This window comes from Triticum aestivum, chromosome 1D, assembly GCF_018294505.1.
Source record: "Triticum aestivum cultivar Chinese Spring chromosome 1D, IWGSC CS RefSeq v2.1, whole genome shotgun sequence".
In the NCBI taxonomy this organism is placed as follows: domain Eukaryota; kingdom Viridiplantae; phylum Streptophyta; class Magnoliopsida; order Poales; family Poaceae; genus Triticum; species Triticum aestivum.
This window is the reverse complement of record NC_057796.1, coordinates 384,941,389-384,955,426: the sequence shown is the minus strand read 5'-3', so window position 1 is coordinate 384,955,426 and position 14,038 is coordinate 384,941,389. Positions and strand designations below refer to the sequence as shown.

Sequence of the window (14,038 nt, the reverse complement as noted above, 5' to 3'; positions counted from 1 at the left end):
GTGTCACCAAGAGGAGAGCTCTCGGCAAAGCTGGTGCTGGTTTCTTCCTTGAGCGTGTGTGTACGTGTGTGTTCATGAGAGTGTTCTTGTGAGAAACCATATACGAGAGAAGAGAGAGTTGACAGGAAGAAGAAGAGCGGCGCTGCGACGAGAGGCGGCGCCAACACTGCTGACGCCGTCGAGGTGGAGGAATGGCCGACGGCTCCCGATCTGAAGAACGAGCGTGGAGGCGGCGAGGTGGGCGGCGGAGATGGGGCTGAGCAGCGCGTCGATGGAGAATCGACCGGGGGGAGGGGCGGGCCCCGGGAAACCCTGACCCGCTCGCTCAGGAGAGCGTGCGAAACGAGAAGACATGGGTCACGGGAGGAAAGGTGACTCTGGATTCTCGAAAGCACACGATGGCATTTGCAGAGTAATTTCTGTCAAAGTTTGAGGCCAGTTCGATCGGGCCTGAAAGATCGGGATGCTGGTGGAGTGGTGGGTGGGGGGGGGGGGGGGGGGGGGGGAATACTGTGGAAGTGGACGGCCGCGCATAAAGCTTGCCTTTCGAGCTTACTAGCACTACTGATACACGAGTGAGGACCGAGGACCGAGGAGTCGGAGCGCATGGTCATCCTCTCTTCACATCTGGTATGTAGTTCAAGATCTGAGCCTGCCATTGTCTCTTGTGTCTGGTCTTCAATTATTTCTCTTTGGTGCGTATGTTATCCACAACGCGACTTGATTTGAAACAACTTCTCAACCTTTTTATAAGTTTTAATTAACAATGGAAACCTCTCGCGACCGACAGCGGGCGGCAGCCGCCGCGCCTGATCTCCGTGCTCCAGCCTCCTCCGCGTCCGGCGAGGCCGGATCCGGGTTCCACGTCATGTGCTCTCTGCTCTGCCCCCTTTCGCCGTCTCCTTCCGCCGCCTCCGCCAGCTCAACCGGGGATGGCGATGTGGATGAGCGGCAATAACCTTGGCACCCGCGACGTCTTGCCGCACGAGTGAGGTCGAGTATCCTGAGCATTACGGGCAACCACTACGTGTGGTTTTCAATTTCAGGTTCAGAAAAATTTCAGCACCAACCGAAATCACTGAAATTCAGTGAATTTTAGTTATTTCAGTTTCCATTTCAGCCAAATGACCGAAATATTCACTTGAATTCAATTAAAAATTTGAAAATTTTAGAAAACATTTTGAAAAATATTGGAATTGTTGTGCTATACTGAAATTGCTGAAATATTTTGGCCGAAACGTAATATTTCAGTGTCTGCTGAAATTACTGAAATTCAGTGAATTTCACCGAAATCTCACTGAAAGTGAAAACCATTGCCTTGAGAATGGTCATTAGTGCGGCGACCGAAATATTAGAGCTCGTCGCCGCACTAATGTACACCCAGGGAGCTACTCACCGCACTAACTGAGGTGGTATGCCTTGCTATTGGTCACCGTGCAGCAGATTGCAGAGATCCTTCTCAGTGCTACCATTGCCTTGAGAATGGTCATCGGGCACGAGATTACTGCAACGCCACTTAGCTCACTGGCAGGCCCTGTCACGTCCTTGTTGTCCCGCCTCGCACCCGAGCATTGGCAAATTACAGCTCCCCATCAGGTCCGCATAGATGTCACACCTTTGCCTAAGTTTGATCGTCGTGATTCCTGGGCGTTTGTCGTTGTGGGTGATCCTGTTGCTTTGGGTGATAATGTTGCCGTGGTTGTGGCTCCGGTGCTGCAGATCATGGCTGAGCTAGAAATGATGTGTGAGGGGCTGGTTTACGATCGTTAACGGAGCATCTGAAGATGGACTTGCTTGTGCCCTTGATCGTGGCTTGGGCACTCACTACTCCTCCCTTGGAGCCTGGCCAGGCGTCGGCAAATGAGGGGAGGGGAGTGCTGCTCCTGACACTGTTGCCACACACTCGACTGGGTCCATTAGGCATGTGGTTCCTATGGGGGATGATGTTGATGTGGCCGGAGTGCTGTTGCCTCGGAGACATGTTTGCCATCAAGCTTTGTGAATTCCTAACTAACTTGGATCCTAAAAATCAAAGGCAATTGGATGTCTCTTGAGGGAAAATGCTCGGTGGGACAAATGCAAGGAGGGTGAGCAATCAGACACCCGCAAGAAGAAATCCTACGAGTGCAAAGGCAAGAAGGGTGGTGATGATGAAGAGGCGCAGGTGGTTTCATGATGCAGCTTTCTACGCTGCATCCGGGGGCTCCGATTTGTCTGTCGTCTTTGTCGACATGTTCTCTTGTTGCAGCGAATTGATGGTGATGTTGTGACTCAAGTGTTAACAGATTGCAATCGTCTCATGTTGGGCGTATTTTTAGCTCTGCCTTTGTGGTCACGTGGATCCATAGTTCTGGAGTAGACCGCATGAGGTGGGGTGTCTGTGATGGTTTTGCCCAGTTTATCACAATCTGACTGGGAAATTCTCTTCTTGTTAATTAATGGATGAGGCAAACCTTGGTTTAGAAAACAACCTTTTAACATCTCTATCTGCTCTTTTTAGTATTTTCCAGTTGGATAATTGGTCAGATAAAACAAGTGTGCCTTTTTGGAAGCTTGTATTGTTTACATGACAGTATTAAAACTTACGAGTCTTAATAAACGAAGTCTTCCTATTCAATTTACAACGTCAGGGCCCCATCTTATTCAATTGCCTAGATGCTATCATTTTTAATCGGCAATCAGCAAATTAAAACAAGAGGGAATCTTCATAACTATATTGTATCTAACATTAGCTCACCAGATCTTAACTGTACTGTATGTAATATCTCTTTTTATATTGTCACAACTTTTTTGTGCACATGCAGTTGCAAAAGCTCAAGAGGACGAATGGCAGAGGACAAGTAAGCTGCATGTTTCTCCTAACTTATGTTTTGTGACTTCTCATTTCAAGGTAAAAAGAAAAGACATGTACTTGTTCTTATCCAAAGGTATTCTCTTTTTAACAAGGAGCAGTGGCACGGGGAACAAGGTTGACAACATACATGGTCAGCCACGTAAGCTACCGTACCAATTTATAAAAGATATTACGAATGATTTCGATGAGGCTCAAATAGTTGGCCGTGGTGCATACGGAACAGTTTACAAGGTATGACTATGTACATATTCTTTGTCTTTAATGTAGAAACAATATATCCGCTGTTATTAAGTATGGACCGTGGGACAAATTTATAATCGGTACAAACCTACAATAGATATGTTTGAAATGTGTGATATTGACTTTACTTGAACTTTCAGATCTTTTCTCTGAAACGATATTGATATTCATTAAAACAAGCACAATATCCGCACTATCAAAGTAGTAACTTTTACTACTTTGTAATAATTTAATAAAAAAATAGCAATATTAGCCTAAATTGCATGTAACAGTAAAGTGATGTCAGTGTTATAAGGTACTAAAGAGTTGCTGAACAGGGTACTCGTGAAAATGGTGAGGAGATTGCTGTGAAGGTACTTCAGAACATGACTGGATTTGATAATAAGGAGTTTGAAAAGGAGTTTGAGAACCTTAGGAGGCTCAAGCATCAAAACGTTGTTGAACTATTGGGTTTCTGCAACGAATCAGAGAAAGTTGTTGCAGAATATAATGGGAAGCAAGTTATCGCTGAAAAGATGCATACAGCGCTCTGCTTCGAGTATGTATGTAATGGTAACCTTGCCGAGTATATTTCTGGTAATTAAATTGGTGCACATGGCATTCTACTTATTGAGCATGTTATAAAGTCGACATGCTTCTTCTTCAGCGGATTACACTGTATTGCTTTCTTCTGTGTTTTTTTTATAGATGATCCTTGCTTGGGACTTAATTGGCAGATACTATACAAAATAATTAAAGGGACCTGTCAGGGTTTAGAATATCTTCGGCATGGATTGGAGGTTCCAATATGGCATTTGGACTTAAAACCTGCTAACATATTGCTAGATAAAGATATGATTCCAAAGCTTGCAGATTTTGGCTTGTCAAGACTCTTAGGTGATGAAAACACAAGAAAGACCATCAGTCCCGTCGGTACATGGTAAGAGCTAGCTAACTCATTTTTTTCTGATAAATGATGGATTTATTGACTGAAAATGAAGGGGATATAAACATAATGAGCAACACCCGGCCTCTGCATAGGTAGAATGCACACAAGCAACACCAACACACACAAAAAAAAAAAAACACGTCGGCAAATAGCCAAGTCATACAGTACGAGATCAAAACTTTGCCTAAGAAAGGAAAAAGAAAAGGAAAAAACGAGGCAAACAAAACAGCGATTGACCAAACTACAATAAATAGCTACCTCATGCCAAAACATTCTATCCGGCTATTGGCTTTGAGGCGTTGCAAAGCTGAGCAAGTTCCCACATGTGAAAGATGTTCCCTTTTTACCGGCCTCTTTTTTCTTTGTGTTTTCACGTTTTTTTGCTAGTTTGTGTTTCCATAGTTCATTAATTAAATAGTAAATAACAGAAGAAAAGTATTTATTGAATCCTATTAGACCTTGGAGAAAGTCATATAGTGATATTTGTTTGAAATATTATACGAGGACCAACCATGCATCGCTCGGGTGATTCGTGGAAGGGGCTCTACCCCTAGCACACCGTGATCAAACCATATGTTTGTGGTCCTATAGGTCTCACCAAGATGGATTATCTTTTCAGTGGTAGGCGGCAATAATGAGACGCGAGTGGTGACATCATGAACCTTGATGTTTCGTGACTCACTAGTATAGAATAGTTATTTTAAGAGACCTCATCACGTATAGTTAGGGTTAAACTGTCACTGATACAGAGATCACACATGCCTCAGCTATAGTAACTGTTAGGAATAAGCAACTTGTATTCCCATGAGGCCATAGGCCGATATATATACATGTACAGGTGTGAAACATATGCAGGAAACCCCTTATACAACGGGATAAATACAAAGGGGTACATGACTTATATTATAACTCTAACACCCCCCCTCAAACTCATGGTGGATGAACAACACTGAGTTTGGAGAGATAAAAGCCATGTTGTGCTCTAGTCTGGGCCTTCGTCAGGAAATCCGCCAACTGTAACTCGGAAGGCACATATTGCAGAGCAATAACCTGATCCTGCACACCAACACGCACATAGAAAGCATCAACACCAATATGCTTGGTGAGCTCATTCAACTGAGCACGCCGGGGCTCAAACTCCTTACGGAGCCGAGACAGGAACTCGTAGACCTTGGAGAAAGTCATATAGCTCCGTAAGGAGTTTGGAACTCTCTCTCAATTCTCTTGTCCGGGTGCTCATGCTCAGAATGGTGTGGCTGAGCGAAAGCATCGACATCTTACGGAGCACGCCGGGGCTCAAACTCCTTACGGAGCCGAGACAGGAACTCGTAGACGCGATGAAACTCCAAATTGGCCTGGACAGCCTGACAACAGGGGCAAGTACGACAACCAGCACTGCGGAGAGAATCAAGCTGACGCCAGATAGCAGAACTCTGTGCATAGAAGTCATCAACAGTAGAGTCACCCTGCTGAAGAGCATGCTCCTGACGAACCACAGAAAGGTATAAGGCATCACCAGAGGGCTCATAGCGCTGACGAAGACAGGTCCACATCTGAAAGACAGTAGGAAGACCCAGAAACTCAGAAGCAAACTGAGGCAGAACACTAGCAGTGAGAACAGCTGCAGCACGAGCATCATCATCAAGCCACTGGGTGTAAACAGACAAAGCACCATGATACGTCTGAAGAGCCTCCTCATAAGCCAAAACCCTCTCATCATAAGCACGATCAGCAGTCTCATCAGCAAGCTTAGCCGCATCCTTGGCGGCCTGATTAGTGTCCGTAGGAAGAACCGGTGGAGTCGGCGGAGTAGGGGCCACCGGAGGAACCGGACGTGGTGGACAGCAAACCTCGCCAGAAAGAACACCCCAGAGACGGATGCCACGCATGTGAATGCGCATGAAGCCAGCGAACTCGGTGTAGTTAGTACCATCGAAGATCACCGGACAGCGAGGGACAGCAACATAGCCCGATGCAGCAGACATTTTTTTTACAGAAGGCAGACGTTCAGGAGTCCCGATCTGCAGCAGCGGCGGGCGGCTCGATCAGAAGTGGACGAGCCTCGGAAGCAGAAGCTCGATCTGGCCTCGAGCGGAAGATAGGGCGGGGTAGACGGCGTCGATCCAATCGGGGGCTGCGGGCGACGAGTTGGAGCAGCTTAGGAGCGAAGGAACGGAACGGGCGGACGGCTTCGATCCAATCGGGGACTGCGGGCGACGAGTTGGAGCAGCTTCGATCCAAGCTCGAGTAGAAGTTGGCAAGGAGCGATGGAGCGGAACCGGCTTCGATCTTGGCGACTTTGATCCTGGCCGTGAGCCGGACGGAGCGGCAGTCAGCAGGGCAGCGACGACGTGGGGAACAGGGAGCAGCTGGAAGGAAGACACGGCAGCCGGAGGCAGCCGTAAAGAAAAAACTATCGGGAGATGAGGACGAGTTGCGGCGTCTGAGAAGACCTAAACCTAGGCTCTAATACCATGTTAGGAATAAGCAACTTGTATTCCCATGAGGCCATAGGCCGATATATATACATGTACATGTGTGGAACATATGCAGGAAACCCTTTATACAACGGGATAAATACAAAGGGGTACATGACTTATATTATAACTCTAACAGTGACCTTGTGCAATGTGCTTCGCTAAGAAACCATGTGCGATGTACATTGTATTGCACACAATCGGCTACGGTTTACTTATGTGAAACGCGTGTGATGTATGAATATTGTTCATGGTTGCTTAGATCTCCTTTTGGAATCCTTCATCGGAGTATAAGCATTGTGTTCGTCTGCGTTGAAGGGGGTGGCAGATTGTTAGAAGTAGAGCCACCGAGCAGTACTCTGCCACAACCATAGGTAGAGCTAGCGTTGCATGCTCTGTGTCGACCGGCTAGGGCAAAGAATGTGGTGGGCTTTCTTAGGTGTTCGTCGGCCGGCCAGAGCACGTGGAGGGCTAGCTTGTATGTGGAGACAAATCCGGCATGTGTGAAGGGCTGATACCTTGCAAGCAACAAAGCAATGCTGGCAGGGAACGTCGGCAAGCCGGATGGGGAAGCACGGTGGGTGAGGCAACAGTGTTGTTCTTGTTAGAGAGACGACAGGCAAATCAGCACGACAAAGAACGAAAACAAGCAAGGGACACGGGATTTTAATGTGGAAAACCCCTCCAACACGAAGGGGAAAAACCATAGGTGCCAGCCAGCAAATCTTCACTATATCGGGAGAGGTTACAAACGTCGGGGATTTACAACTAATCAACTTATCTCATGCGGCAGCTTACAAAGGATATATATAATCCGTACCACGGGGGCTTCGCCCCCCGCACCCCCAGGCGTCCCTGTCGGGGGCGGCCCACATGGGCTAACTTCAAACTCGCTAGCATCGGCTCAAGCCTACCAGCGACGGGCCTCGCTCCGCTCGCTCGTCAAAAGTTAGCCTTTCTCTTTATACATAACAAACTCCACCTTGAGACAAATTCCATCTTGTAGCATGAATGAGAACCTCCTCCCTGAACAACAAAGAAAAAACACTTTCGGCGCCAAACAACCACTATGACTAGTGAGTTATACTAACTAAGTCTAAGCAAAGCTCAAACTTAGCAACAGGAACTAGCTTTGTCTAACATATCAGCAGGATTATCATGAGTACTAATCTTGCATACCTTTAGTTCACCTTGCTCAACAATGTCTCGAACATAATGGTATTTGACATCAATGTGCTTTGTTCTCTCATGGAAAATCTGATCCTTAGTGAGGTATATGGCACTCTGATTGTCACGAAATGGATTAATGCAAGAATTGTGTCCACAAACTTCAGTATACAAACCTTTCAGTCCAACTGATTCTTTACATGCTTCTTCAATAGCCATGTATTTTGCTTCAGTGGTAGATTGGGCAACTACTGGCTGCAATGTTGCCCTCCAACCAAGGTTTTCGAGTCGATGAGTCGACGGGTCGCTCGGGGTGGGCGACTCTGGACTAGTCGTGACTAGTCTAGACTCACGGTCGAAGAGTCGACGTGAGTTAAGCAGTAGCAGCAACCAGGGGAGAAGTGGAGGAGTGCAACAGCAGCAGCAACCAAGGGAGGAGTGGAGGAGCACAACAGCAGCAGCAACCAGGGGAGGGAGTGGAGGAGCACAATAGCAGCAGTAACCAGAGGAGGAGGGGAGGAGCACACCAGCAGCAGCAACCAGGGGAGGAGGGAAGGCAGACGCCAGGGAGAGGGTTAGGTTGGGGGTGAGGGGGAATGGATCGATCTATAGGTTTCCAGGGGTGGATGGGCCTATGGGCCAAGCAAATACTTAAAAAAATGCATGACAGGTGGGGGCCCAAAATAAGTGAGTCGTTCGACTCAGACACAGAGACTAGTCGAGCGACTCGAAAACAGAGCCCCCAACTCACGGCACAACCACCAATGAACATATAACCAGAGGAGGAGGGGAGGAGCACACCACCAGCAGCAACCAGGGGAGGAGGGAAGGCTGCCGCCAGGGAGAGGGTTAGGTTGTGGGTGAGGGGGAATGGATCGACCTATAGGTTTCCAGGGGTGGGATGGGCCGATGGGCCAAGCAAATACTTAAAAAAATGCATGACAGGTGGGGGCCCAAAATAAGTGAGTCGTTCGACTCAGACACAGAGACTAGTCGTGTCTAGTCGAGACTAGTCGAGTGACTCGAAAACAGAGCCTCCAACTCACGGCACAACCACCAATAGTGAACACATAACCTATAAGGGACCTTCTCTTGTCCAAATCTAATCTGGATCCACATGGCCAGCTAGTCCCTCACCAGTCTTGCCGAATTTCAAACAAGCATTGGAAGTGCCAGGAAGGCACTTGAAAATCCACTGAACAACCTTCCAATGTTCTTTAAGTTAATTGGATAAAGGCCACTCTAATTCTGGCGATTCCGAGAAATGCCACTGCAATTTCCAAACTTTGAAAAATGCCATTTCATTTCCAGTGGCATTTTTCAAAGTTTGGAAATTGCAATGGTGTTTCTCGGGATCGCCAGAATTTGAGTGGCATTTATCCAATTAACCCAGAACAGGGTTAGCCATGTATCGACTGACCAAACTCATTGCAAATGACAAATCAAGCCTAGAACACACCATGGCATACATTAAAGAACCAACAACATTGGAATATGGAACTCTTGACATATACTCAAACTCTTCATCATTACTAGGACAATGAGAAGATGATAATTTGAAATGAGGAGCAATGGGAATACTTACTGACTTAGCATCATGCATGTTAAAACGATGAAGAACTTTCTTAATGTAACTCTGCTGACTAAGAAATAACAAACCAGAATTTCTGTCTCTCGTAATCTCCATACCTAGAATTTTTTAGCAACACCAAGATCTTTAAAGTGGTGATCTCTTTCTTGCCCTTGGCAGCAATCAACATATCATCAACATATAACAACAAGTATATAGGTGATCCATCAACAAATTTAATGTAAACACAACTATCATATGCAGACCTCTTAAATCCATGAGCTATCATAAATGAATCAATTCTTTTATACCACTGTCTCGGAGATTATTTCAGACCCTATAGTGACCTCTTTAACTTGCAAACGAATTTCTCCTTAACAGGCATTATGAAACCCTCTGGTTGGTCCATGTAAATATCCTCCTCCGGTTCACCATGCAGAAAGGCAGTCTTGACATCTAACTGCTCAAGCTCAAGATCATGCATAGCAACGGTACCAAAAAATGCACGAATGGAACTATGCTTCACAACTAGAGAGAACACATCATTATAATCAATACCTGGTATCTGACTGAAGCCCTTAGCCACTAACCTTGCCTTAAACCTCGCGGGCTCACTAGGAGACAAACCCTCCTTTCTTTTGAAGATCCATTTGGCAACGAACGGTCTTCTTTTGTTTAGGAAAGCGCACAACATCCCATGTGCCATTTTTCTCAAGTGACTGCATCTCTTCATGCATAGCAGCAATCCAGTTCTCGCGGTGACCGGAAGCAACCACTTCAGTGTATGTGGACGGCTCATGGATGTTCTCAACCTGTTATGCGCAACTGAAAGCATAATGAGCAAGAGCAATGTCACACTCTTCAGTTAGGTGGTTAGTTTTCTTAATGACTCTCTTTGTCCTGCCATCTACAAGAGTTTGAACTTGTCGCTGCAAAACAGGGGGTGAGTGTTGCACAACATCATCATCATGAACCTTTGTATCTGGAGCATCATCAACATTATCATAAACCTGTGCATCTGGAGCAAAATCATCATAACCAGCAATTACATTTTCCTCCTCATCAAGGTGCTTCACCTACACAGTAACTTGTTGTGGCTCTACCTCAAAAGTATCTATGGACAGATCATCATGATACATAACAGATTCATTGAAAACAACACTCCTGCTAACGAAAACCTTATTAGTTTCAGGATTCCATAACCTGTATCCTTTTACTTCTGAACCGTAACCAACAAACACACACTTAATAGCTCTAGGCCCAAGTTTTCCATTATCGTGTGCATATGCAGTGGAACCGAAAACTCTCAACTGTGAATAATCAGCTGGTGTACCAGACCATACCTCAATGGGAGTTTTCTTATTGAGTGGAATGGATGTTGACCTGTTGATGAGGTAGCAGGCGGTGGAGGCGGCTTCAGCCCAAAAATGTTTGCACATGCGAGCATTGGACAACATGCAGTGAGCCCTGGAGATGATGGTTCTTTTCATGCGCTCAGCCACACCATTCTGCTGAAGAGTGTACTGGACGGTGTGGTGTCTGACGATGCCCAAGTTTCTGCAATAACTGTTAAAAGCTTTTGAACGGAATTCCATACCATTGTCAGTACGAAGTATTTTTTACCTTCCTCTCAGCTTGCCTTTCTACCATAACTTTCCAATCCTTAAAGGCATCATACACATCATATTTATTTTTCAGACAATAAGGCCACGCTTTTCTGGAGTAATCATAAATAATTGTAAGCATATAACGAGCACCATCAAGCTAGGGTTTACGGGAAGGTCCCCACAAATCAGCATGTACGTGATCTAATATACCTTCTGTGGTATGGACAACAACATTGAACTTTACCCTCTTGTGCTTACCGAAGATGCAGTGCTCACAAAACTCCAACTCACTTACGTTGCAACCATCCAGAAGTTCTCTCTTGGTCAATTTTGCCATGCCAAGTTTACTCGTATGCCTAAGGCGCATATGCCATATTAGTTTTACTGGATTTATCAGAAGTAACAGTAGCAACAGCAGTACCAGTAATAGTGCTTCCTCTAAGAACATGTAACTTAGCAAAATTCATGTCAACTATCATATGAACGAGGGAACCTTTTGTTACCTTCAAAACTCCACCTGAACCGGAGTGCTTGTACCCTTTGACGTCAAGAGTACTCAACGAGATGGGGTTTCTGTCCATGCCTGGTATGTGTCTCACATCTATCAACATGCGTACCATGCCGTCATGTGTCTTGATCTGAACAGAACCAATGCCCACAATCTCACATGGGTTGTCATCTCCCATATGCACAACGTCTCCACTCTGCACAAACTCATAAGTATTGAACCAATCTCTATTACAACATATATGAAACGAACAGGCAGAATCAAGTATCCATTCATCATGACATGAAACGCAGCCAGCAAAAACAACTAAAGCATCATCTGAATCAGACTTATTTCCAGATGTAACATTGACCTTACCATCACCATCGGAATTGTTTTTAGGTTTCCATGTACCGTTCCTCTTGTCCTTATTTTCCAACTTCCAACAGTTATCGATGAGATGACCCTCTTTCTTACAATACCTACAGAATTCTTTCTTCCCAGATTCTTTGGACTTCAAATGACCTTTGTCCTTGCTTTTATCTTTGTTGTTGTAGTAGTATTTTTTCTGCTCAGGCTTGCCTCGTACCTGCAAAGCTTCTCCTTTGGAGGATGATTCCTCAAATTGCAACATATCTTTCATCTTTTCCTTCTGTTGAAGGGCCTCATATACTTCAGCAATAGTTAGTTCATTACGGCTATATAATATGGTATCTCGAAAATTTGAAAAGGAACTAGGCATAGAGCATAAAAGTAGAAGACCTAAATCTTCAGCATCATACATTACGTCCATAGACTGTATGTCAGAAATGGTCTCCTTGAAGATCGATAAGTGGCTTAGCACCGAACCACCTTCTTGCAGCTTGTGCGTGAACAACTTCATCTTCATGTGCATCTTACTGGTCAGGTCCTTGGACATGCAGATTGACTCCAGTTTCAGCCAGAGAGATGCTGTATTTTTCTCCTCCAGCACTTCTTGCAAAATATTGTTAGATAGATGAAGATGAATCAAAGACAAAGCCTTACGATCTCTGTGCTTCTCATCCTCGGTCCACACCTTTGGTTCTTTTCCACCGAAGCCATCTAGCGCCTCATCCAGATCGGGATGTGCCAGCACAGCCCACATCTTCACTTGCCACAAGGAAAACCTCGTGTCGTACGTAGTCCAACAGCGGAATATCGAACTTCATCGATGCCATGTCATCGAAACCCTAGACAGAAACAAGGTTCTGATACCACTTGTTAGAGATACGACAGGCAAATCAACACGAGAAGAACGAAAACAAGCAAGGGACACGAAATTTTAACGTGGAAAACCCCTCCAACACGAAGGGGAAAAACCATGGGCGCCAGCCTACCGGCAGTACCAGTAGTTAGTCTTTCTCTTTATACTTGAATTTGGAGCATAACATAACAGTTTCTTCCACGCTGGTCTAGTAGTTGCTTCTGGTCGCTGAAGTTTAATCGAAACAAATGAAGCGGCTTAAGGGCAAAATGGTCCCAAAAGTGTTGATGGGTGGGTCCAGACAGAAAATAGAGAAAAAGGTCAATTTGTGCCATTTTCTACAATTCACAATCAAACATGTGTGAAAGACGAGGTAAATCAACTACATGGAGTGAATATGATATTCTAAATTTTCTATTCGGAAACAGGAGTAATCAGTGGAATGGAAGAACTAGAACTAAAACTGAGTGAACAGGTTGAAGATACATGAATAATTCTAGACAACAATGGTAACAAATGCATCGGTAAGTACATGTAGACATGAAGAAACAGGAGCAAATAACAGCAGGAGTAAGCATAAACATATGAAGTACTAGAGATGGACTTTGTAGAAAACGTAAACATAATGGATTCAACTCTAGGTCACAAACAAAAGGGTATGGACTCAATAAGAACAATACCTTAACTGAAACGTAGAGGAGTGACCGAGATAGAACCAGATTGCAGTTGAAGACAGAGTATTTGTTTACCTAAGTTGAAATTGTTGGCAACAAGTCTACGTCTTCGTTGGAGACGCTGAGCACATTGCTCCAAAGTCACAGAAGACTTCACCTTAATATCCTTGAGCTAAGTTTTCAGAATTCACTCAATCACACATGGTAGGTCTTGCGGTGGCCTTCCATCCGGTATAAACTTGTTTGTAGAATCCACAGTTTGGATGCTAACAAATTGACGCATAACCATCAAGAAGATGGCAATTCTTCAAGAGTAATAGGCAGGATCTCTAGGCTCAGTTGTGTTCTTGCGGTGATGCAATCACAACTCAATCAGATTTCACTCAATTTTTTCCTCACTTAGGATTGTTCTCATAACCGGATGGGAAACTCATTGCAAACATAGGTTGACACGAAATGTTTCCCCCGTGGTTGGATAGTTGGCGCTATCGTACATGCACGTTGATGGAGACTTTGAACCAAAGGTTCTAGGATCACAAGGATGCCGATTGTGTCGATCACTAAGCAACCCAGTAAGCACAACCAATCTATTCCATCATGGTTTGCGCTTAGAAGCCTCACTATGGTAGATCTTCACCAAGTGGGCAATCTCCTGTTCCATACAAACTCTTGACTCCTTCACATGTAGAAAATTGATTAGATATCAAATGACTCCTAACCGTCTAGGATGCGCACACCATCCAAGAGTAACAAACCATGAAAAATCACTCGACAAGAACCCCTTGAATGATCTTCAATCAAAGGTCCTT

General features: G+C 45.0%; 1 protein-coding gene across 4 annotated transcripts in view; it reads left to right on the top strand.

The window, feature by feature from the left end:
• The first annotated feature begins 499 nt into the window (after positions 1-499).
• The window catches only part of LOC123182272 (uncharacterized), a 36,821-nt gene continuing 23,282 nt past the window's right edge, over positions 500-14,038 (top strand). For 2 of the 4 annotated variants that reach the window (XM_044594784.1, XM_044594787.1), the window contains exons 1-5: positions 500-630; positions 2,805-2,840; positions 2,947-3,085; positions 3,412-3,670; positions 3,782-4,013. In XM_044594784.1, coding sequence (XP_044450719.1) covers positions 2,827-2,840; positions 2,947-3,085; positions 3,412-3,670; positions 3,782-4,013 — 644 coding nt within the window. In that variant the 5' untranslated portion in view covers positions 500-630; positions 2,805-2,826. Of the gene's footprint in view, positions 631-790; positions 1,047-2,804; positions 2,841-2,946; positions 3,086-3,411; positions 3,671-3,781; positions 4,014-14,038 lie in introns of all 4 variants that reach the window. The other 2 variants (XM_044594785.1, XM_044594786.1) reach the window with 2 other exon arrangements.